This window comes from Amyelois transitella, chromosome 13 (assembly GCF_032362555.1).
Source record: "Amyelois transitella isolate CPQ chromosome 13, ilAmyTran1.1, whole genome shotgun sequence".
Lineage (NCBI taxonomy): Eukaryota > Metazoa > Arthropoda > Insecta > Lepidoptera > Pyralidae > Amyelois > Amyelois transitella.
The window spans coordinates 4,478,881-4,502,185 of NC_083516.1; the positions used below are offsets into that span (position 1 = coordinate 4,478,881).

At 35.7% G+C, this 23,305-nt stretch overlaps 3 protein-coding genes across 3 annotated transcripts; 1 reads left to right on the plus strand and 2 right to left on the minus strand.

Annotated features, from left to right (window-relative positions):
- The first annotated feature begins 5,513 nt into the window (after positions 1-5,513).
- Positions 5,514-11,034, plus strand: LOC106137981 (cytochrome P450 9e2). Its single transcript, XM_060947194.1, has 9 exons — positions 5,514-6,103; positions 6,623-6,774; positions 7,335-7,458; positions 7,720-7,838; positions 8,388-8,566; positions 9,018-9,109; positions 9,472-9,687; positions 9,964-10,215; positions 10,504-11,034. The coding sequence occupies exons 1-9, from the start codon at positions 5,848-5,850 to the stop codon at positions 10,665-10,667; spliced, it is 1,554 nt and encodes a 517-aa protein (XP_060803177.1). The 5' UTR covers positions 5,514-5,847; the 3' UTR covers positions 10,668-11,034.
- Positions 11,035-11,177: 143 nt separating this feature from the next.
- Positions 11,178-12,358, minus strand: LOC132902380 (biogenesis of lysosome-related organelles complex 1 subunit 1). The gene is made up of 3 exons (XM_060947195.1): positions 12,135-12,358; positions 11,936-12,008; positions 11,178-11,804 (listed from the first exon to the last, which is right to left on the minus strand). The coding sequence occupies exons 1-3, from the start codon at positions 12,193-12,195 to the stop codon at positions 11,552-11,554; spliced, it is 387 nt and encodes a 128-aa protein (XP_060803178.1). The 5' UTR covers positions 12,196-12,358; the 3' UTR covers positions 11,178-11,551.
- Positions 12,359-13,890: 1,532 nt separating this feature from the next.
- On the minus strand, positions 13,891-19,358 carry LOC106137980 (acyl-CoA Delta(11) desaturase). The gene is made up of 7 exons (XM_060947292.1): positions 19,350-19,358; positions 18,676-18,904; positions 18,195-18,325; positions 17,831-18,036; positions 17,069-17,254; positions 15,744-15,900; positions 13,891-14,214 (listed from the first exon to the last, which is right to left on the minus strand). Exons 2-7 carry the CDS (start codon positions 18,899-18,901, stop codon positions 14,041-14,043), a joined length of 1,080 nt encoding a protein of 359 aa, XP_060803275.1. The 5' UTR covers positions 18,902-18,904; positions 19,350-19,358; the 3' UTR covers positions 13,891-14,040.
- Between the last annotated feature and the right edge of the window lie 3,947 nt (positions 19,359-23,305).

A 23,305-nucleotide genomic window follows, 5' to 3' on the forward strand; every position in this document is an offset into this window, starting at 1 on the left:
TTACCGCTCACCGTCACATCTGAATGCTGATATCTTTCTAAACAGCCTCAATGAGTTGCTTCAAACTCTAAAATCTTTTAAGATACTCAGCATGTTAGGAGATACAAATATAGATATAACAAAAGATTCCATAGATGACAATAAAGACGACTATTTAGACATTCTTGCATTGCATGGTCTTTTGCCCACACAAACGTTTATCACCCGGGGTAAAAAATGTTTAGATCACACTATGTTAAGAAGTAAACTCCCATCTTCCACATTAGTGATAGACACCCAAATAACCGATCATTTACCTACAATTTTGTCAACACAGTTGAATTATCAACACCAAAGCTCTCAATATGTACGATCAATTGTAAATTATAACGCAATAAATGCTGCAATATCTCAATTAGACTTTACACCTCTATTCTCTACACAAGACGTAAATGTTGCCGTTAGTTACCTCATCTCCACTATCTCTTACATTGTTAAACAAAATACTCATAAAGTTAAAATAACACGTAGTAAGAAACACATTAAGCCATGGGTAACGCCTGGTTTGATCCGATGTATAAGAAACCGTGACAAAATGCACAGTCAACTTAAGCGAGATCCAGAGAACATCATTTTGAAAGTGACATACGCGAGATACAGAAACTTTATTAACAAGCTCCTTAAAACTACTAAAATTAATTATCACAGAAAGATTTTACAAGATGCGAAAAATAATCCCAAGAATACATGGACGGCTATTAAAGAAATTTCAAATATTAATAAATCTGAATCCGGTGCACGACGGCTTCTAAAACTGCATTCAGACCCAAGAGTCTCGGTTAATAATGTAAATAATTTTTTTGTAAACATCGGTAAGGATTTGGCAGACAAAATACTCAGCAGACAGCCACCTAAAACCTCTAAAACCACTCAATATGAGAGCGACTCAATTTTCCTAACAGACGTCGATGAAGGCGAGATCGAACTTTTATTATTAAGCCTTCGTAGGGACAGTTCTGTTGGCTGGGATGGCATATCTGCGAGAATTCTGCAAGATTCACGACAAATCTTTATTCCGGTAGTTACACACATCTGCCAACTGGCTTTATCATCAGGAGTATTTCCAGCTGCCTTTAAGAGGGCAGTAGTTACTCCTGTCTTTAAGTCCGGGGATGAAGATGATGTCTCAAACTATCGACCTATATCTGTACTTTCTACTCTATCCAAAATACTAGAGAAAGTTCTAAATAAACGACTGGTCAACTACCTGGAATCCAAAAACATCATTGCGCATAACCAGTTTGGTTTTAGACGAGGCCTTAGTACAGAAGACGCTTTGCATGGCTTACTGAATAATGTCATAAAATATTTAGATAACCAGCAAAGATGTCTCAGCGTGTTTCTCGATCTCTCGAAAGCATTCGACACCGTTTCCATCCCACTTCTCTTAACAAAACTGGAATGCATTGGAATACGTGGCCTCCCTCTCTCCATATTTCGTGATTACCTTCTAAATCGTACACAATGTGTCAAAATAGACGATATTGTAAGTGATCAACAGGAACTAGTTTTCGGCGTACCGCAGGGCTCAATTCTCGGTCCCACCCTCTTTTTAGTATATATTAACGACCTTTGTAAACTAAGCATACCTAATTGTCAAATATACACGTATGCAGATGACACAGCACTTGTTATAAACGGTCGGGATTGGAGTGAAGCCTTTTCAAATGCAGAATTAGCTCTGTCCACAGTTATGTCTTGGCTTGATTCAAATTTATTAACTCTAAACTTAGCCAAAAGCAACTATATAACCTTTGCTATAAATGCTTCTACCCTACCTTTAGATAATGAATTCTCACTTAAAGCTCATAAATGCCGAACATTCAATAATAACTCCCTGTGCACATGCACAGTCATATCAAGGACCACAACCGCTAAATATCTTGGAATATATGTAGATCAATATCTTAAGTGGGACCAACATATTGCTTTTTTGAAAAACAAAGTAAGGAAACTCATTTATGTTTTCCGAAATTTAAACTCTGTTGCCGATTTAAGTACCCTTAAGGTCGTATACTTTGCGCTATGCCAATCCATTCTAACGTACTGTATCGCAGTATGGGGTGGAGCTGTAAAAACAACGCTGCTACCGCTTGAGCGAGCGCAAAGAGCGGTCCTTAAGGTTATGATCAAAAAGCCTTTTCGGTTCCCTACTCAACAACTATTTTCAGAGATATCAATCATGACAGTCAGGCAACTATTTATCTCCATGTTGCTGCTTCGTAAGCACTCACAGTTGGTGTATGATCCGACACTACATACCCGAAAGCGTAGATGGGACCTAGTATGTTCTACACCACCACATAGGACTGTTTTTGCTGCACGGCATTTTGAAGTAATTAGCTGTATTATGTATAATAAGGCCAATAAAATATTAAAAATATACCCTTGCACAAAACGTGTTGTCAAATTCAAAATTAAAGAGTGGCTTTTGACATTAAATTACTCTGACACGGAAAATCTATTGCCTAAATAATATCAATTATTAATGAAATTTATTTAATATACTTAGTCCACGTATCTTTTCTTATTAATATATACGATGTTCACATCGTTGTACATAAATTGTTACCACAAGGCGGTCTAGAGCGTTATTGCAATAGTTTTAAGTTTATCTTGATTTATACATATTAATAAAAATCTATCCTTAGTTAACTATTGTGTAAACTCAAAATAATTCCCAGAATACAGATTCGTCTAGTTTGGGAATTATTAAATCAGTGTACATTTTACTTCAACTTAAATAAACAAACATCATTACATCCTACCGGATCTTCCGTGATGCCTTCTACCAATCAAGATACAGGTTTATTCTTAGTTTGATGGTGGATGGCTGAGCGTTGGACCAGATTAGAAAATGTATTAACACCTTTTATATGAACGATGTATGTACATAATATTTGCTGAAATGAGTCAATAAAACCAATTTTTTTTTTTTTTTTTTTTTTTTTTTTTCTCTTCTATCTCTTTTGTCATTTCCGAGGACGATTTTGTTTGGAAATTCGAGACGTTTACCTTTGACAAGCGAGTTAGAGGTGGTTTCTTTAGGAATGGGATTTTGTATCCTTTTATTATGTTTAAAATATTCGGTGGAGCCGAGCTCCAACGGTTTAAAAATTTTTGGAGCCGCCCCGCTTCGAATGTATCATTTTTTATCTCCACTCCCCCTTTTTCTTGAAAAAATATTTTGCTTTCTTGAAGAGTCTCCACCTTTTTCTTTATTTGTCACGTTCCATTTAGCATTATTGTCATTATATTTCTTTTTCTTCCAGCTATTAGAGTCTATCCAGCCTGTTTTTGAGATGTCTCTTTTTCGAGATCTATCGTGTGTGTTATTAAATCTTTGATCACTATACCCGTATTTCTTTTTCGTGGGAAAGAACTTGTGGACACCGCCTTGTTCTTTTACGGCATCTGTTAAGGCCTTATCTGCAAATAGATGCGTGTCCGAAGGGGGTATGTCGTGAAGTATTTGCCTGAGAACCCTGTTGGTTGGACGATATATTGCTCGTCGATGCTGTATAACCTCAGCACGACGTCCGCAAACATATTGAAGGAGATTGTCGGATACCTTTCGAAATTCAGAGTCTGCAGCTAGGAATTCCTTGCCAACTTTATTTCTTTCATGGTTAGGCATTTTGTTTAGCAAGATTTGAAAGTGTTTTCTCTGTAGAAGCAGCCCATTTGTTATAGCTCCCAATGTCATGTCAGCACTCTCCAGAATTTTCACCGATTTGTATTGAGGTGTTGCTCCTGCAAGTACGTTGTTGGGTTTCAGAGAAGAAAAGGCTGGGGCAGCTTGAAACATTTTTTGTGTGTCGGCATATCTTATATTTTGCCAGCCTTCTTCCCCAAAACGTTGGCATATAATACCTTGCTTTAGAAGCTCTGGATTAGCTTTTGCAACTTTTGGTTCTTTTTCTGTGGTAAATGGCGAGAAATCGTAAGAGCGCTCCCTCTTCTTTGAAGGGGGCTCTTGGTTTGTAAGATCATCTAGCCTACGCTGCGTTTCTGCAATTTGTTGTCGTAGGGTCGACTCCTCAGAAGCTATACTTCTAGAACCAGAATTTGTAGAACAGGAGGCAATTTCCATATCTTCTACCGATTTTGTGCTATCTGTCATCGACTCAAACGACTCATTCGATATGTTGGTTTGGTTTGTGCTCTCACTGCCTCGAGTGAGGAGTTTCTTAATATTTTCATTTTGCTCTGAGGAAGCATTCAACAGTTTTCCAAACATTTCCATTTGCTTGTTTAGGACAGAAAGAAGGACGTCGTTATTACTGCTAGAATTATCAGAGCGTTTAGAAGGTGAGCATTCCTCGGTAAGTGGGATAGGACTGGGTCTTTTCCGATTAGTAGGCGTATTGAACTCTTGTTGCGGTGAAACCGACAACCGTAACTGTGAAGATGCTCTGTCTCTATTAACCAGTTTAGGTTTCAGCTCTCGCACGGCGTTCATGAAGCGCTTGTAGTCTGGAGCGTGAATCTTTTCCATGATGCTGTGGGGAGCATATAATAGTGCTCTGCCTAGTGGCCATTGTAAAAGTTTACTTTTTATCTGTCGGAAGCGTCTTTCAGACAATGAATTTGCAGATGGGTCGAAGGCTCTTGCTAAATCCACAATAGGTATAGCAAATCTTATTTTAGCATCTACTTTCTGCGTTATTTCATCTCCAAAGATATCTTGAAATGAAAGGTTACAGACTGCCCACGTTCGCCATTCAGAGGGAAAATGTTCATCGACGGCCGCGACTAGGGCTCGGTAGGAGTCAGCATCTTCGTCTTGACAGGGCATAGATGCTAGTTGCCCCATTGGTATGATCTCATCCATGATCTGGAAGTGATGAGAAGTGAATTGATCAACAGACGTCGAATCGTAGGTCGAATAAATTGCTTCAAGTCGAGACAGTTACACCGTGATTCGACACGGCGACTCATTCGACGTCGCGTCGAGTCGTTTATGCGACAGTATGTCGAGTCAAGTATACGACGCCGTGTCGAGTAGATTAGGGCGACGTGTCGAGAAGCTTATTCTAACGTCGAGTTGATTTGGTATGTAACCAGTAGTAGGAGGCTGGCTCCTAAGTCGTCGCTGGACCAAAGGGTGCCGAGCGGAAATTAATACTTGACTCGACGCAATAATAAGTGAGGTGATTTTACTCACCGCCAGTTCCTCTATAGACACAAGTTTACTGCACGAATTCTAAAAGCGTACTGACGAACACCCAGCCGAGCGCTGCCCTGTAAATGTTAGAAAGAGACAACACGAAACAAAACTGCGATGGAAGGAGAAAAACGCAGCGAAAAGAGGGTAGATTGACACGAATTGAGAAGGCGTTATCTCAACGGTGGTTCAAGCGAAGGCTCGAACACCTAAATAATATAAGTCAAATTTCATTTCATGAGTCCTAATTTAGGTTTGTTAAGCGGCGGGTGACAGTTACCCTCGTTTCGTACTTTGAGTATTTTTAAGTTCACAGTGTATACGATCATAGCCTAATCTTATTAGGCAAAAATACTTCTTAGCAGCTGTCACTATCATGTTGATGTTGAAGTGACAATTACATCAGCTGGTTTTGTTTGTTTTTTTATGTTCCCTCGTCTCAATTTCGCTTTGCTGAATCATTTATAAACATTTAAAAAATTTTGGGCGATTTTGCAGTTCTTTCCAGATTCTTTCCATGCTGATAAACATGTCAATGTTTGAGATATAAATAAAGGGGTTTCCGTTAATTTGTCAGACAAAGTTAAGGTCTTCACTAAACATTGTTTGCCTTCTTGCTTAGAATAACTGAAGCCCTTACTATGGAGTACTTTAGTGGATCCAGAAAAATTCTACGATTCATCATGGAAGATTGGAAATTATTATTGTTTTTAACATTTGTATTTGCTGTTTACTTTTACTATACAAGCACTTTCGACTTTTTTGAAAAGAAAGGTGTTAAATACATGAAACCTACAATTTTCGTCGGCAACATGGGCAAAAGAATAGCTAGCAAGGTTTCGTTTCACACATTTCAATTGGAAATATATAATTATTTCAAAGGAAACCAATTCGGAGGTAAGATGTAAAACAGTTCATAAGATAAAATAATTAATTTCACTCATAATGTATCGCCTACCTTTGTGGGAAAGAGGCGTGATACATGATAATGTATGTATGTGTTAATTCATATTAATGTGTCACTCATTCCCACTTCCTTAGACACTGCCTTTTTATCTGCTTTTCTGATCTGTACATTATTTACCATACTTTTAACTATCTTTATCCAAAAGTTAAATTAAGTTCAGCTAAAGCTGCATTAAATATTTAAAAGGTTTTTACTTTTAAATTAACAAAAGCAAAAATCATTTGTCACAGCCTAATCTTTACAAATTAGTTGTTATCTAAATCTCATATAATATGGTTTGCTGTGTGTGGTGACTGATGCAATGGATAAGTAATATTTCTGAATGAGGAAAATTGAGAGTTTTTGGAATGAGCGAAAAAAGGCTGTACTCTTTTATGCTTCAGGGAACAGACTGCTATGATATATAAATAAGAAAATTGATTGTTAGATAACTAATCACATTTTTATAGGATTTTTTGAAGGAAGAAGACCAGTTTTATACCTAATGGACCCAGAGCTCATAAAAGCTGTTACCATTAGAGATTTTGATTATTTCACAGACCGAAATACTTTACGCATAAAAGAAGCAAGATACATCAGTCAGTCACTTCTGAATCTTAAGGTATATCTTCCTATTTAAAACCATTTTTAATTTTTTTTTAACAAAAACTGCCTGAAAATTTATGTTGAGAAAGGAAAAATTATATTGTATTTATAGAAGGAATAATTAATAGCCCACTGAAATATACAGGTGTTTAAATAATATTACTGATTTTAAATGTGGATGTATCTTTACGCACCCTTAGTGTATGATAGGTGTTTAATAAACAAAAAAAAACATATACCGGGCAAATTACACAGATTGAGTTAGCCTCAAAGTAAGTTCGAGACTTGTGTTACGAGATAATAACTCAACAATACTATATTTTGTAATAAATACTTATATAGATAAACATCCAAGACCCAGGCCAATCAGAAAAAGTTATTTTCTCATCATGGCTGGGATTTGAACCTGGGACCTCCAGTGCCACAGACAAGCATACTACCGCTGCACCACAGGCCGTAAATATTATAATACCTGCCTGTATTTATTTTTAAATCAAATATTTTATATTTGTATATTGTGTTTTGGTTCAAACTATTTTATATATGATACAATTATTTCATTAAATATCTTCATAGGGTTCAGAATGGAAAGCTGTCCGCAGCACACTCACCCCAGCATTCAGCTCAGCACGTCTGAAACATATGCTGCCACTTATTGAGCATTGTTCTCAGCAGTTAGTTGAATTTTTAAAACAATATGGTAAGTGTTCTTTGTGCACAGGTCTTAGATGTTTTAGAGAATTAGTCTCTGTTGTATTTTATTTATAGAACGGATATAGCGGATACATACTCTTGTGAAGTGGTTTAACAAGATTAGGTAATTCTTGTTTGATGGAAAGATCCCATGATTATGGATGGGAAAAGTTGGATGAAGAACTGACGAGATCTCCATTATGTTTGTAACCTTAAATTATTATTAAGAAATATCTTATGTCATCTTTTCTTTTTTTTTCTTTTTCAGATGGAAAAGATGTAGAAATGAAAGATACATTGGGACATTTCACACTGGAGGTCATAGGCGCTTGTGCGTTTGGAATAAAATGCGACGCACTTACTGACGAAAATGCACATTTTGTGAAGGTTTGTGTAACTTCAATGATTATTCTTGATGACCTCTTATCATATTTTTTTCTCAATTATTTACTTTGAAATCAAAAAAGAATATTATGATACTTAAAAAGCAGTATTTTTTTAATAACTTTAATAAGTTTTTCCATCATGATCTGAACAGGGTTCAAACCTAGGACTTATGATTCAGAAGTTAACACAACCATTGTGCCAAATAGGCCGAAAGAATTGAATAAATATTAAATCCCAACAAATACCATAAATGCGAAAGTAAGTTTATATGATTGTCTGTAGTCAATTCATGCATTATCTACTGAACCAATTTTTTTTTAAAGTTTGCGTATTTAATACTTAATTTAGTATCTAGAGAAGGACATAAGGTATTTTTCATCCTGATAATATTGTTCCCGTGAAACATGCGAACAACCTCTATTCTTTTGTAGGTGACGCTAAATTCGCGCGGGGAAGCTGTGGAAAAGAAAGTTTTGAAATAAAAATAAAAGTAAAGAACAGACAGGAATACAATATTCCACAATTTATTCCTTCAATTCAATTTTTCAGGTTGCTGAGAAATTCAACTATATGTCCAAGACCAAAAGAATATTTCTTTTAATGGTACTGATGATTATGCCCAAAATGATGCAGTATCTAAACATGTCGTTTCTAAACACAGAGAGCATCGCAGAGCTAATGGGCATATTGCAGAAAGCAAAAGCTGAAAGAAGAGCAACGGGCATTAAGTAAGACTAGCTTATGCCGGTCGCATGACTTGCGTATATTTAGTAGTGTTTTTTCGGTACCACCATACATTCTTGGTATTCTAATATGTAGGTATCTTATGTCGACGTCAATTCTTGGTTGAGTGTTGAAAGTGGAAAGTTAAAAAACAAATATAAAATATGATGTACTTTTATTTTTGTAATTTTGTTAAGACAAGCAATTTCGCTTAACTCTTAACATTGGTTTAGAGTATACAGTTAACACATTAATTTATTTAATTTTTCATAAGATTTGATTAAGGTACATAAGGTTCATACGAATAAAATATTTGATGCACGCCTTGCTTTAATAGGTATATATAGTATATAATGAGAGATATAAAAGTTTCTCTTCATTGCAATTATTTGTAATGGGTCATTAAGTTTTAATTTTTTTTTGAGAATATGAATAATGTACTGTGTTTATTTTCAGGAAAAACGACTTTCTACAACTTCTTATAGATGCCGCTGATACAGAAAATCACCAAGAGACTTCTGATTCGGAAAAATCGAAGGTTAAAGCAAGTAAGTTTGAAAGCATCTTAAGTTTAACAACGTCTGGTCTATTAAAAAATAAGTAATTAAACTTTTTTCTTACAATAGGAATGTAATTGTTAGTTAACACATAGACTGCCATGTCAGTCACCGGTTACTGACAGGTATATAATCTTTGTATTAGCAAATCTACTATGGCAGGCAACGTGTTAAAAAAGCGGGTTTATTGGCATACCTTACATTGGCATATATTTCACCTTTACGTTGAAAAAAGTTATAAAATAAGTAAAAAAGCCAAAGGCATAGACACTTATCATCACTAGATGTACTGTACTACATAAAAAAGTTTAATAATTTGGAAGTATAAAATTAAATCTTTGTATATTTTTCAGCCTTAGATGACGACACTATAGACGCACAGACACTATTGTTCCTCATCGCGGGGTACGAAACATCAAGTACTCTGTTATCCTTTGCTATACATGCCTTGGCAACCAGACCCGACTTACAGGATAAATTGCGTGCCCACATTGAAGAGTGCACTAGTGGGAAAGAAATGAGCTATGAACTCCTGTCTCAACTCTCATATTTGGAGGGATTTTTACTTGGCGAGTACATTTAACTTTGTTCGAAGATTTAATGTTTCTTAAAGCAAAAATATTTTTCACACTTTTTTGCATTGCTCCCGAAAATGGCAAGTTTTTTTACAAAGTGGCGTATTAGTGTAGGTAAGTACCTACAAAATTAATAATAGGTCACCATGTTGAGATACCGATCACATTTTAAAAAGAATATTATTTTTTTAGGAGATGGGACAGCAACCTGCCACTATCTGAATCTCTATTCCATCCTAATGCTAACAGACCAACATTTAATATTCACAGAGACCCTACGCATGTACCCGCCAGTATCCCGCGTTGATCGCGTCTGTGTGAAGCCCTACACTCTACCAGGCACATCGGTGCAAGTCAATGTTGGCGACGCAGTGGCCATCCCCATATACGGCGTCCATATGGATCCAGAGTATTACCCGGAACCGGAAGAGTTCCGTCCAGAGAGGTTCATAGGAGACGCTAAGAAGGAACGTCCATCCCATCTCTTTTTAGCCTTTGGCGCTGGACCTCGCAATTGTATTGGTAATGATTATTGATTTATTTTAAAAATTATCAATTGCATTTCTTTTTATTACTAGCTTGGTAAAGAAGTTGCATTTGATTTGATCCTATCCAACAACTTACCCTTAATATATAAGCTTACCCTAAATAGGGTTTTAGTTAGCCAAACAACTCTCTCATAGTGGCGTGTTCCCAGTTACACCCTCTACATTAAGCATCAAGGCATAGTATGTTTTGGTAATGTATTTTGGAGTGCAATCATAATTTCTTATTAATTTAATGATTAATAGTCAAAAACTACTTTTTCAGGTTTGAGATTCGCAATGTTTTCCGCAAAACTGGCGATGGTGAAGCTCCTGATGAACTTCAAGTTCTCTGCATGCTCCAAAACTAACAACCCAGTGAAAATTGACAAGAGGGCTTTCTTGTTGAAAGCAGATGGCGGGTTATGGGTGCGCTTGGATAAAATATAACTGAATTTATATTTACAATTAAATAGTATTTAATATAGCTTGCCAGTCTACAGTGATATAAAATTATAGTGCCAGAGTTAAAAGTAATGATAACAGTCTTTGTTTGATATATTTTTTCATAAAGTAATATCATAGGAAATACAAAGTCATAAAACAAGTCTGTGATAGCCAGTGCAAATATTGAGTGATAAGGTAACTGTGGTGAGATTTTGTAACCGAAATATACAACTTGTAGTTGCTAGTACAATTAATTTACATTTAATCAATCAAAACTGAATTTATGAAGGAATCTCTTCTTGAGATCCTGGTTTTTTAGGGATAAAGGTGTTGGCTTTTGATATTGAGATTAAAAGTATAAAATTGCTTGGTATTGGTTATTATAAGATATAAAAAGACAATAGATTTAAGGTACTTCTATTATATTTTTCTTCCAAGATTATAATATATTTTCCCAGTATTAGAAATAGTACACCATTTGTTTGCCATTTTTAGTGTCACAATTATTTTAGAATTTAGTATAAAGCTTATATTTATGGAAATTTAATAAATGATTTTTATATTCCAATTTTGTTTGACAATCCTTTACTCATAAAAAAAACAAAGATCACTATGTATTTGCCTCTACTATAAGACATAAGCCTTAGTGCTGTGGCAAAATGGGAAAGAAATCATGGTTGCTAAAATATACTACTTCATTTCTTCCCTAGAATGTCGTACGAGACAAGCAGCACTGCTGATTTTTATAGTTGCCATGCATTGAACAAGGTCAATGCACGACTAAAACACACAAATATAACGGAATGTCATATAATATATTATGTATTTCTATGAATCTGGAATTATGCCTTTAATTATAGTTAAACTTAGAAAAAAAATTCCTAACTCTATGATTGACTATTGCTAGGTTTCTCCTGTGTTGTTTCATAAGCCTTTTCTAAAGTCTCCGTGATAATCTTCATGTCATTCTCTATGCTTCTCGCCCAGTTTTCAACATCACCAATTTCCTTGAGGGCACTACTGAAGTTCTCCACAAGAGCAACCCACTGTTGTGTTTGTTTCGCAAAGTTTATTGCTCCTTGGTGCAATAGTTTAGCTTCAGCATCTAATTTCTTTTGGTTGAGATAAGCTTGGGCCACTCTGCAAAGAAAAAAAGGACTTGTGTTCCGAATAAAAAAAAAATCTCATAAAAACACATACTATATTTTTTGTATTTAAATCTGAATGTGTTGAATTGTATTTTTGTTAAATAAAGTTTCAAGTATACAAACCCCACATTGAGATGATCAACAAGGGCCTGTGTCAAATCATTTGCGGCTGCTATACATTCCTTGCGCTTTTGCTCTGTAAAGAAAATCGTTCTACATACTGTATTCCCTGTAACTGAGTTTGTTGTGTACAGTGTTGAAAAATAATATATTATAAAAAAACATAAACCTATGTATATTGAAAAAAAAAAAATATTCTTACCTTGTACGACTCGCTTAGCAGCCTGTTTGGCTTGGTGTTCTTTTATAACTGAAGCTAACATATTTGAAACATAAATAACACTCTAAATTGTTAATTGATAGAAATACGGTTATGTATAAATGTTATTTTAATGTATTTTGAACCTTTGATTTCCTTAATTAACGTATATAGGTAGGTTGTTTTGGTTGATTTTATTTCAACTATCAAATCAACCAGTCGACCAGCTGACTTAGCAGCTGAAACTTGACATTGATATATTGACATTGATGTCTGTGTTTTTTTACTGGTTAATAGTCGCTAAGGTTTTATGAGCCATGTATACGAGGCGATTTTTCGTGTCATTCCATTAGGGGTACAGCCAAGGACAGCATTTATTTAAACCAACGATTATTATTATTGTAATAGAAAGTATGTTTCCGCCCTTCTCCACTTGCACCGATCGGCGTCACGATTAGCGCACGATGGCGTCTACATGAAGTTGCTGTTTACTACTTACCCGTCTCTCTGCTTCAAACAGGCAACTGGGCCAGATATTTTGTAGGACTGACGGTACTTAAGTGTTTGAGGGTCTTTTGTATTTTATCTACTTAGGTTCTAGGAACTTATTTATATATCAAAAACAAAAACTATTTGTATGAATGTCACTAATTTAAAACGCGCGAAATATCCCCGCTCTGATTATTCAATTTGCATCAGATATTTACATGGAGATTATTTATGTAGAGGAAATAAATGATATATCAGGTTGACTCAGTAAAATACAAAAAGAATGTGAATAGAAACGTTGGAAGGAGAACCCGAACCCGTAAGGCCGAGACGAAAACTTTACTTTCGTCCAAGCCTGATAAAAGGTCAGTTCAAGAATTCTGTAAACGACACTTAGAAGAGAGTTATGAATGTGGATGAAGCGAAAGAATTGCGCAGGTTTCGTGGCAGGATCAAAGATTAGCCTATGCTTGCCGGAAAAGAGGAATGTATGTTATGTAGGCAGGCCAGTTGTTATATCAGTTGATTAGGTAGATAATAAGTACTTGTCTTAATAACCGCGAGCTATACCGCTCTTTTTAGTGGCTGATTATAATAACAATACTCATTAAATTTCTCTCCCTTCTAGCTAAGGGGTTTTAGTTAGCCTCCTAGTTATATCAGTTTACACTTTTTACTGATGTCATGTGTTAATAGCCTTACATAAGGTATTTCCCTGTTAATAAGGAAGTGGGCTTTGAAATATAATCTTATTATTTTGGTAGGTACGCTTTTGGTAAATTAATGATGTGTGTAATTCTGCTTGTAATAGAAGCATGTGCTAGCTTTGCAGCAAGCGAGTCGAATGTTAGCAAGCATCATAGCCTGCATTAATTATAGCCCAGTAATGGAGGTTTCCATCGATTTTCGCTTATCGCTCACGGCGCCAGCTGCGTATCGCATTGGAGATTTTACCTTGTTTCAATTTACTGGGTACCTTTTTTTTACAAAGCTCATGTAGCAGCAATTGCGATTAACTAATTTCGAGGGATTTTTGGTGTGTTTTGCAAAATTTAGGCATTTTTAAAGTAGGTAAGTAGTATACTAATTTAGACTATATGGATAGCCACTATATATGCAATTTTAGATTTTGAATAATTAAATTAAAAGTATGTTAATTCAGCTATAGATTTACTTAGAATTATCTTATATCTGTAAATGCCCACTTTGTGTAGAAATTATAATTAAGTAAGTACTTGAATAAATTAAAAATAAAATATTATTTCGACAGTTTATTTTACAAAATTTATACCAATTAAATATTTACTGCTCCTACATTACAAAGAAATACTCATATTTAATTTAGAATATCTATGGATAATTTTATATTAGTCACGCAATTTTCTCCCAATACGTTACTGCTACGGACTAACGGACGTCATCACGTCGCCTTCTTTTCTTCACAGCTGTCCACACTTCCGTACTTTTCCTTGAGTTTCTCAGTGAACTCGGGGTCATCCCAGCCCCACAGGTGGTGTGTCCCATCCCCAGTGCGGTAAGATCGTTGTCTAATAATTTCAGGTGAAACGCTTTTCAAGTCGTATGCTTGGCCAATCTGAAATTAATGTAAATGAAGTCGGTTAAAAATTTATTTCTCTTGATCAATATGAAACTTTTATTCAGATTTCTATGGTAGAGTTTACATGGAAATAAATGTGTATCGCAATAGCATTAGTCCCACTGCTTCGCCTACCTAAGACGTAGGTAAGGATGTAGTAGAAAGTAGTATGAGCAAATTGTTATCTATATAATTTCCCGGAGTTCACGGGAAACTTTGGCCACGTTAATATATTTAGGCGGTAATTACCTTCACCTTTGCGTGTTTACAACCGCAAATCTCAAAATTGAGGCAAAATAATTAAATCCCCTGGGGTATTTGTATCGCTTTATGGCTCACCTTTCATCAATTGAGCTGTCACGTAAATCGTAATAATAAAAGTGTAGTTTACGGCCGTAAAACCCTCTATTTTGATTATAGTGCAATAAAACTTGCACAGGTCACGTAGATACGAATCGTTGAGAAATGTGAAAATGTCAGAAACCTACGCTTCCAGTAAAATAATGTAAGCTCCTACGAAGAAAGGCTGTGTGTGAAATCTGTAGGTAAGTAGGTATATATACAAAACTAGCAGCTTTAATACGGTACCTAGGTTAGGGCAGACTGAAATGCTCAAACTGAAAAGAACTGATTTTGTCGTGCGATGAGCAGATTTTTTTTTATATAAGAAATTGCTATTGCGTAGGTATACCGTAACTGTCAAATTCTAGAGTCTACTTACTTATTTGCCGGGTGCTTAACTTTTATCTATCACTAATATAATGATTACAAGTTGGTATTTTTAACCTTGGCTTGGCTTGAGGGAAAAAAGTAATTACCCATATTTATAAACTAGCTGTGCCCGCAACTTCGTCCGCGTGGAATAGTTATTTTGGGCATTATAGAAGCCCTCATGGGTGAATAATTTTCCCCGTATATTTCACATTATCTATTATTTATAATGCTCCTTATATTTGCAGCGTGCTGTTATATAGCCTAAAGCCTACCTCGATAAATGGTCTATTCAACGCAAAAAGAATTTTTCAATTCGAACCAGTAGTTCCTGGGATTAGCGCGTTCAAACAAACAAACTCTTCAGCTTTATAATATTAGTATTAGTATAGATAAATATAATAATTAATTATTTATAGCTTTTTATATCGATTCAAAAATGACGAAGTTCCTTGCAAACTTGCACCCCCTATTTCATTCCCTTGGGATAGAATTTCAGGATAAAAAGTAGCCTATATTCTAATCCAGGTTATTAACTATATCTGTGCCGAATTTTGTTCAGATCCGTTCGGTAGATTTTGCGTGATGCGCGTACAAACATACAGACAGACAGACGGACAGACAGACAAAAATTCAAAAAAATTGTTTTGGCTTCTATTGTCCCTAAAAAGGCCCCTTATATTTTTTCTTAAATATCTTCAATGTACAGACAAAGTTCAGTTACAGTTTTATTACATGTATATTACCTATATTTATAAATGGAAAGTTTTTTGTCACTCGAAAATGATCAAATATTATGTTAAAATTAAAAATACCTTAGCCATCGCTTCAATGAAGACAATAGTTGGCGTGAGCATGTTGTAAAGAGGGTACTCTGTCGCGCGGTAGTCCCACGGGAACGTGTGGTGGTAGTTGTGGAATCCTTCCACGCAGATCATCCAGGTGCCGATGTTGTCGCGAGGATTCAGTGACCTTGGCGGGAATTAGTCAGTATTAACCTACATAAAAGACCTAAGCACGATTCCCAGTGTAGACAAATATTTCTTTTTTATTTACACAGATAAGATTTAGATAAGATAAGATATATACGGTTCTGGTTGTGTTTGACAAGGTTCCAATAGCCAACGGAAGAAACACTCACTTGCAAGTTTCAGACCTTGAAAATTTTCCCTATGTTCTTTTCTTAACTAGTATTTTAAAATGCGAAAGCAAGCTTGTTTGTTACCGCTTCACGAGACATTAAGATCAACCAGAAAAGTTTAAATATATTTCTAGTGGCATCAAATTACCCGCTACAGTTCAATCCAAGAATTCTATTGGCGATGCCCATCAATTGCCAAAGGTTTTTTTTATTAAATAAACATCAGTTTCTCTGACCCGAAAATCATTAATTTCAGTCATAAGGCCGACTTTAATAACTTTGCTGTCAGGTTAATAGGCTCAATTACGCAACCCGTTTAGATAGTGGCCGCCTTACCACTTTCATGCGATATATTATTAAGGTATGCATATATACCTATTCATTATGCCTTTTACTTTTTCAAAGAATTTTGGGATTCCACTTATGGGCGATGGGCTGACAACCTGTTACTATTTGAATGTTAATGCTATCATTAAGCCATACAGCTGAACAGCCTTTCAGTATTTTCGAGACTGTTGGCTCTGTCTACCCCGCAGGGGATGTAGACGTGACTATTTGTATGTAAGTTAAATATAAATTATATAATTGGTTTATGGTTTAAATAATAAAACAATGATGCTACATAAATTATTAGAAAATAAATAAATATTTAAGGGGGAAGAAAACTTTCAAGCGGGTAGTGGTAGCAAAATCAGCCACTTAGATATTTCAAATATATTTTTCTGCACTTTGCCCAGTCTTGTAGATGGTAAATATTTAATTTTGTTGCTTCTTTTATGCCCCACGTGCTTCGATGCTCACGTGTTTGATAAATTCAAGACAGATAGGTTCAACAATATTTTAATAAGAATATTATGACAAAACTTTTAATTTGATGTGTTTGCAACTAAGAATCCAGTTAGAAGTTTGTTGTAATAACGCTCTGGTAGAATTTCGAATAGACCATGAACAACCAAATGCAAAAAGTATGTAAGTATGTACACATGGTAAAAAACTTACTTATCGTACGGCCTGTATCCGAAGGTATGGGCAAAACTGTTGATACTCCACACCACGTTAATGCCGATGGTATATCTGAGAATGGTGGGAATAAAGAATGCGTTTGTCCAGGATTCTCCCCAGAAATAGACAGGAATGATGGTTGGCACCACAAAGCACAGGATTGGCATCATCTTCATGTAATGTCTGCGGAAAAATATATGTTGATAGTATTATTATTATACATAGTCATGGTCACGTCTATATCCCTTGCAGGGTAGACAGAGCCAACAGTCTTGAAAAGACTGATAGGCCACGTTCAGCTTTTTGGCTTTATGATAGAATTGAAATTCAAATAGTGACAGGTTGCTAGCCCATCGCCTGAAAGAAGAATCCCTAGTTTATAAGCCTATCCCTAAGTCGCCTTTTACGACATCCACTGGAACAAGATGGAGTGGTCCTATTCTTTTTTTTTATAGGTGCCGGCAACCACACGGCTTATTAGCATGGCATAACTATCAAGGAAATTGATTCATATTATCTTTTTAATAGGATCTTGTATGTTTAATGTGTAGTGAAAACTTTCATGTAACAACCTAATGTTAATGTTATGTATTACATAGATGACACAAAAAAAAACTTATTTGTCTTTTGAATTTTAAAGGAAGCAAAGAGATATGAGAAAATCTGATTATGTAAGTAATGGTAAGGTAGGTTAGTAGATAATCAAAGGACCTTAACTGATAAAAAATCTTAATTGAATAAAATAATGGAAAAACATACTTTTTCTGGAACATAACCACCGGATCCGCATAGAGGTCGGTGAGGTCGATCCTGCGGCCTCCTTCGATCACCTCCGGGGTCTTCTTGCAGCAGAGCCACCCCATGTGCGAGTAGAACAGGCCCCTCTCCGCGTTGTGGGGGTCCGCGTCCGTGTCCGCATACTTGTGGTGGGTGCGGTGGTCTCTGGCCCACTCGAAGATACAGTCCTATCATGTACAATGATTGATAAAGGTTTTAATTTTAATCTTAAGATGGTCTGAGGGGTTATGTTTCAATCCTTCTTTCTTGGCGGTAGGCCGTGGCAATTCTAAATCAAACACCCTTGTTCAAGCGCATTAAACAATCTGAGTAAGGAATACCATACCTGGAAGCCCATTGTCTGCCAGATCATGAGTAGAATCCTGAGTGGAGTTTTAGCCTTGAAGCACCGGTGTGTCCACAACCGATGAGACCCTGCCCCTATTCCAATAGCACACATCACGTGAACTGCGAATGCTGAAAATTGATTTTATTTTTATTTGATTTTTTCAATGCCCTTGTTACAAATAAAATGTACAAATTTTTAAGTTACTAACTCTTTAAAGTAATGATAAGTACCTAATGTTATAAGTTGAAGTCAGACAGAAGCGTTAGTGAAGCAGGCAGGCTAATCGCAAAAGCGTGAAAAACCTATCACATAGACGCTTCGCCTTATACGTTGTTTGGATGAGCTTTTAAGTTTTTAACAACAACTGAACTAAAAATGTATATATGTGGATAGGCTACAATTAAGTATAAAGGGGGAGAGGGGAAGGTGAATACGAATCTGCAAACATTAAAGGCAAGGCAATTAAATCTCTACATACCAAACACATTCGTCTGCCATTTTGCGCTCGTAAGAGCCAAGTAGACTCCATACAACGATGCCACGTGGAGGTAAATAAACCACAAGATGTTGAACCACACATACTCATATTTCCTTGGGCGTGCGTTCTTTAGTACTGAGACATCTTTCGCAAGACCCAAGTCAGGAGTCTGAGTGTCACTCTCGAATAAAACGCCGCTCACTACCGGGTCCACTTGGGGAGGCATTGTCTAAAATATGAAAAATATAATAGAAGTTTTGTCGTTGCTGTTTATATTTCATTTTTTTAATTTCATTTAAATGGGGTTTATGTCAAATGTACAATACAATAATAAGTGACACCCATGAGCAACTTTGTCAAAAATAAAAAAAGGCTCAACAATTGCTTTTTATGTGTAAATAAATAATTTTATTCTTCTTTTATATAAGAACCATACATCAACGCTAGTAGATGGTAAAAGTAATCTATCATGGAAGTAATTTACGTTTTATTAAGTACTTATTCATTGGCAAAGGGTCATTAGCGTCATTAAAAAAATTTAATCGTATAAAATTGTGTTATATAACGTGGCCCATGAGTCTTCCAAGACTGCTGGCTCTGTCTACCCCACAAGGGATATAGACGTGACTATATGTTTGTATATATACATAATTATTATCACACTTTTGACTGACCCAGACAATTTTCTCCGTGGGACTAAACCCAAATTCCACGAATCACTCCCTTTTAAAACGAACAATAAAACGTCCGGTCTGTGGATCAGCGGGTCAAGCAAGTTAATTTCGTATAATTTTATTTATTGCGTAAGTGTGTATTGTAGTCAAATTAATGTAGATGTTGAGTCGAAGTGCTGATCTGTATAGTACAGGTATATATTGAAAAATCTTTGCATCATCATCTTCAAGGTGTTTGATTGAGGACCCTGCGTCCATCTTTGACTAGGATCTAGGCGACGGAATGTAAGGATAATACTACTTTCTTAGGGAAACTTAAGTGGATGATGCGGTTACATATATCATTTGCCAATCTGAGCAGGTTTCCTTGTGACTTTTACTCCCTTCGATGGAGCATCCGTTAGTATAAAGGTAAAACATATTAAGTAAAACATATGATTAATGAATTTATAATAGCTAGCAGTTCAGTAATTGGGGTTTTAATCCGAGTACCTTTGGAGGACAGTGAACACTCTAATGCGTCGCCGACGTATTGTCTCCGTTAGAATGCTTTATTCTTAATGTGCTTACCTATACCGGTACTGCACCATGAAAACAGTATGTTTTCATAAAAAAATAAATATTTTTTTATTGCAGTATTATAGCAGCAACATCGATGCAAATGTTATAAAAACTGATGGTGCTGCCTTATCGCAAAAGTAACTTTACAAGCAAGTACATAGTATAGTTATACATATAAAAAATTATACGGCAAGTAGGTATGACGCAGAAGTAGAATATTTAATATAAAGAACAAAAATTTTTACTTCAAAACTTCATTTTTAGTCAACATAAAACAAGTAATACTTACTGAATTCGAAATTTAATTAATTGCCAATTTCAGCCGTCGAAATTTCCTCTGCGTAACTTTAGAAATATGTTACATAAAAATATGTACCTAATTGCCTGATGAACTCACCGTGACAATGTAATAAGGCTGAGATCGTCGTGGGGTGATAAATAGGATTAGAAGCCGAGTGGAAAGACATGGGCCTCGAGGACTCCACACAGTAAAATCTGCGTTTTACGCATCACTACCCATGTTCATTCGTACATATACGAGTATGTTTGCAAGCCGCTAGCTCCGGATTAAACCGCGTTTTCTTTCACATTAATGTCGGTTTGTGTGCTGCAGAATTTGTTTTATACAATACTACCAATACATTTATTTGTGCATGAATTATTTTTCTTTGCTTTAGCATGTTAGCATCAGTATATAGTTTTCCTCGATATCGTGCATTTCTTTTAAATATTTCATCGATTGCTAGCGCATTCCATTACAAAAAGATGACTAAGTATTAGTAAGCGGGTTGATCGTTCTTTGCTCTGTGTATTTCATCCAGCGATCGGAAATTACAAGCGGTCCGGCCCCAATCTGCGGTTGCCGTTTGAACTCGTAACCTCATCGATGCTATGTTCAGACTTGTTTGTGAATTATGCTGGAGTTAGATATAAAGTATAAAGGAACGTAGCGTACGTTTAGATCTCCGATCGCGTTAATAACGATTCCGATATTTTGCACAATTTAGGTTACGATTTTTTTTTTGAAAATTGAATTCTTTTGACAATACATATTATTGTTTTACAAGCCAGTTGTTAAGCCAGGTTAGATTCTGAGATAATGATGTACACTGAACGGCAATGAAACCTGGCCAACTATGGTTTTGGTTTGTATGAACAGGGGGTCAGGTTAATCTACCTAATGTTGAATATACAATACAATAGCTTCGTTCATTGCAAAAATATTATACCAATGCGAGTATCGACTTACTTTTTTATTGTATTCAAATAAACCAGATTGTTTATTTAACAACTTGGCCGTGATTTTGTCACAGTAATTGAGGTAATGAAATTAACTAAGGAACTGCTGGGTAAGTTGAAGGTTTTAAATAAAATGGTGTTCTCAAGCGATTTGATATAACGCGCAGAAGAAGGCGCAACATTTTTTTTGTTTTCGAAGGGGAAATCCTTTAAATGGACGGCCTTTCGGGATAATTTTTTATGAAATATATACAGCGAGATAGATTCATTGCCTGCTTCCAGGCCAATCTAGGATAAAAAGGCGCACCTTCTTCTCCCCAGGGAGGTGAGGACGTAAACGAGATTAAGACCAGGAGCAAAAAGAAGATAAACTAGGTCTTCAGGAGTAACAGAGGTATTTCTTCTTCCTAATTTTATCATGCGGGCGCTGGCTGTTTCTGAATTTTTGCCAACTTTTAAATATACTCGTGTTTTTTTATATACGGATCATTAACTCAGGGAATCTTGAAAAAACCAATAGACCTGAATAAAGGTGTAAACTTTCCATCCCCTATTCAGGTTTGCTGGGTTTTTTGGAAAGTTTGGGGAAGTATTTCCAATAGTTACAAGTTTCCCGTCTCAATGTTTGTTAGCAAATATGTACCTAAGGATTGATCGGCTTGCCTCGCCTGATTTTGACCATCTGGTAAGTGTTCCAAAGAAATTCAATGTGAATTGATGGCATGTAGGCTGTAAACGTATTTATTGCTTTCCGTAAAATGGAGAGGACACCATAGATGTCAGACACTAGCTCGGAATCTTAGGAGTTTTCAATCCTTCCTTGAAAACAAAATATATTCGCCATAAATGAAGCTATGATGGAATATCTTTTCGTGATAAGATTCTCGTAAATAGAGGGCAGCACTTGAAAAAAAAACTACATATTCCATATAACGGGGGCGGAACTGCGGGCACAAAGTAGTTAGTTGTATGAGCTAAAATATTTCAGCAATACGTCGGCTACAGCGGGCGCGGTCGGAAGGCAATTGAACTGGCATCACCACCGATTACCAGTATTGTGGCTTAAATGGTTTCCGATCTTTAAAAACGAATTGATTGCCGGACCAAATTGAAATGGTGCGGTCAGCTCGCGTTAAATTTAGATTGAACTCACTTCAATTTTCAATTTATTTTGGTTTAGTTTTGATAAAGGATGGCGACAATATTTTTTTACACTTTACTAATTTTCCAGAGTTTGGGAGAGTTTCCCAATTAAGTACATGTTCATAAATTAAAGTTACTTTTACAGAGATATGTCTATTCACAAATTTCTATGGAAATCTTTCCAGAAGCTGAGAGTTTATTAATTTTGTAATTAATAATTTATTAGTGTAATTTATAAGTTTAATAATTACAAAGCAAAATGTAAATATTTTCTCTTCATTTCGTTCGAACATAATTTTGCGAACCGAACTAAAAGAACTGTTTAAAACGTTATTTTTAATAACGTTTCCAAGCCAACAACAAATTGGATTAATTTTCCTTTACAGGCGTAACCGAAGTAATCATTTACGCTGTTTTGGACAATTTGATCTTCATCACACATGGCAATTATATACTTACAGCTTATGTACCTAATAGTAGGTAGAGTAAAGATCAAATCCTGGTTGAATATTCATAGTGCTAGTCGTGCAATCGGTCAATTACGTCCGGTAACAAAGGGCCGCGGGCTCGGAATCAATTTAAGCGGCTATTGGCTTTGTAAGTACTCGCGAACTGTGCAGAGCTCACTTCTAAGAAGTTTTCGTTCATAAGTCTAAAGTTGAACTAAATTATGTCATATATGCTGGTAAAATATATTTCGAATATGGCTTATTATTCGGATTTACGTGCCCAATCGTCAGGTATCAGATAAAGGCTATCAAAACCATGTTTTACTGTGGAGACCACACTTTCGGTAATTAAGTTAGTTAATTGTCAATATATCCTTTTGTGACTTTAAATTTGACTTTTACTTTATACATAAAAACACATCAGTTTCCGTTTTGATATTTTATTTTTTCTTGGTTGAGTTAACCAATTTTCTAAATAAAATTTCGAAATTCCAGATTTTAACACAGGAATTATTAATGTATATTCGACCAAACTAAACATCAGTTGTTTACTAGTTAAACGTA

Coding starts and splice junctions, on each gene's coding strand:
- LOC106137980 (XM_060947292.1), bottom strand. CDS start 18,901: ATGCCTCCCCAAGTGGACCCGGTAGTGAGCGGCGTTTTATTCGAGAGT. Junction 18,326..18,675: donor ATGGCAGACGAATGTGTTTG/GTATGTAGAGAT, acceptor ATCAATTTTCAG/CATTCGCAGTTCACGTGATG. Junction 15,901..17,068: donor GGATACAGGCCGTACGATAA/GTAAGTTTTTTA, acceptor ATTCCCGCCAAG/GTCACTGAATCCTCGCGACA.
- LOC132902380 (XM_060947195.1), bottom strand. CDS start 12,195: ATGTTAGCTTCAGTTATAAAAGAACACCAAGCCAAACAGGCTGCTAAG. Junction 12,009..12,134: donor TGCTAAGCGAGTCGTACAAG/GTAAGAATATTT, acceptor TTTTCTTTACAG/AGCAAAAGCGCAAGGAATGT. Junction 11,805..11,935: donor GTTGATCATCTCAATGTGGG/GTTTGTATACTT, acceptor TTTTCTTTGCAG/AGTGGCCCAAGCTTATCTCA.
- LOC106137981 (XM_060947194.1), top strand. CDS start 5,848: ATGGAGTACTTTAGTGGATCCAGAAAAATTCTACGATTCATCATGGAA. Junction 7,839..8,387: donor AAAATGCACATTTTGTGAAG/GTTTGTGTAACT, acceptor TCAATTTTTCAG/GTTGCTGAGAAATTCAACTA. Junction 9,688..9,963: donor TTTGGAGGGATTTTTACTTG/GCGAGTACATTT, acceptor TAATATTCACAG/AGACCCTACGCATGTACCCG.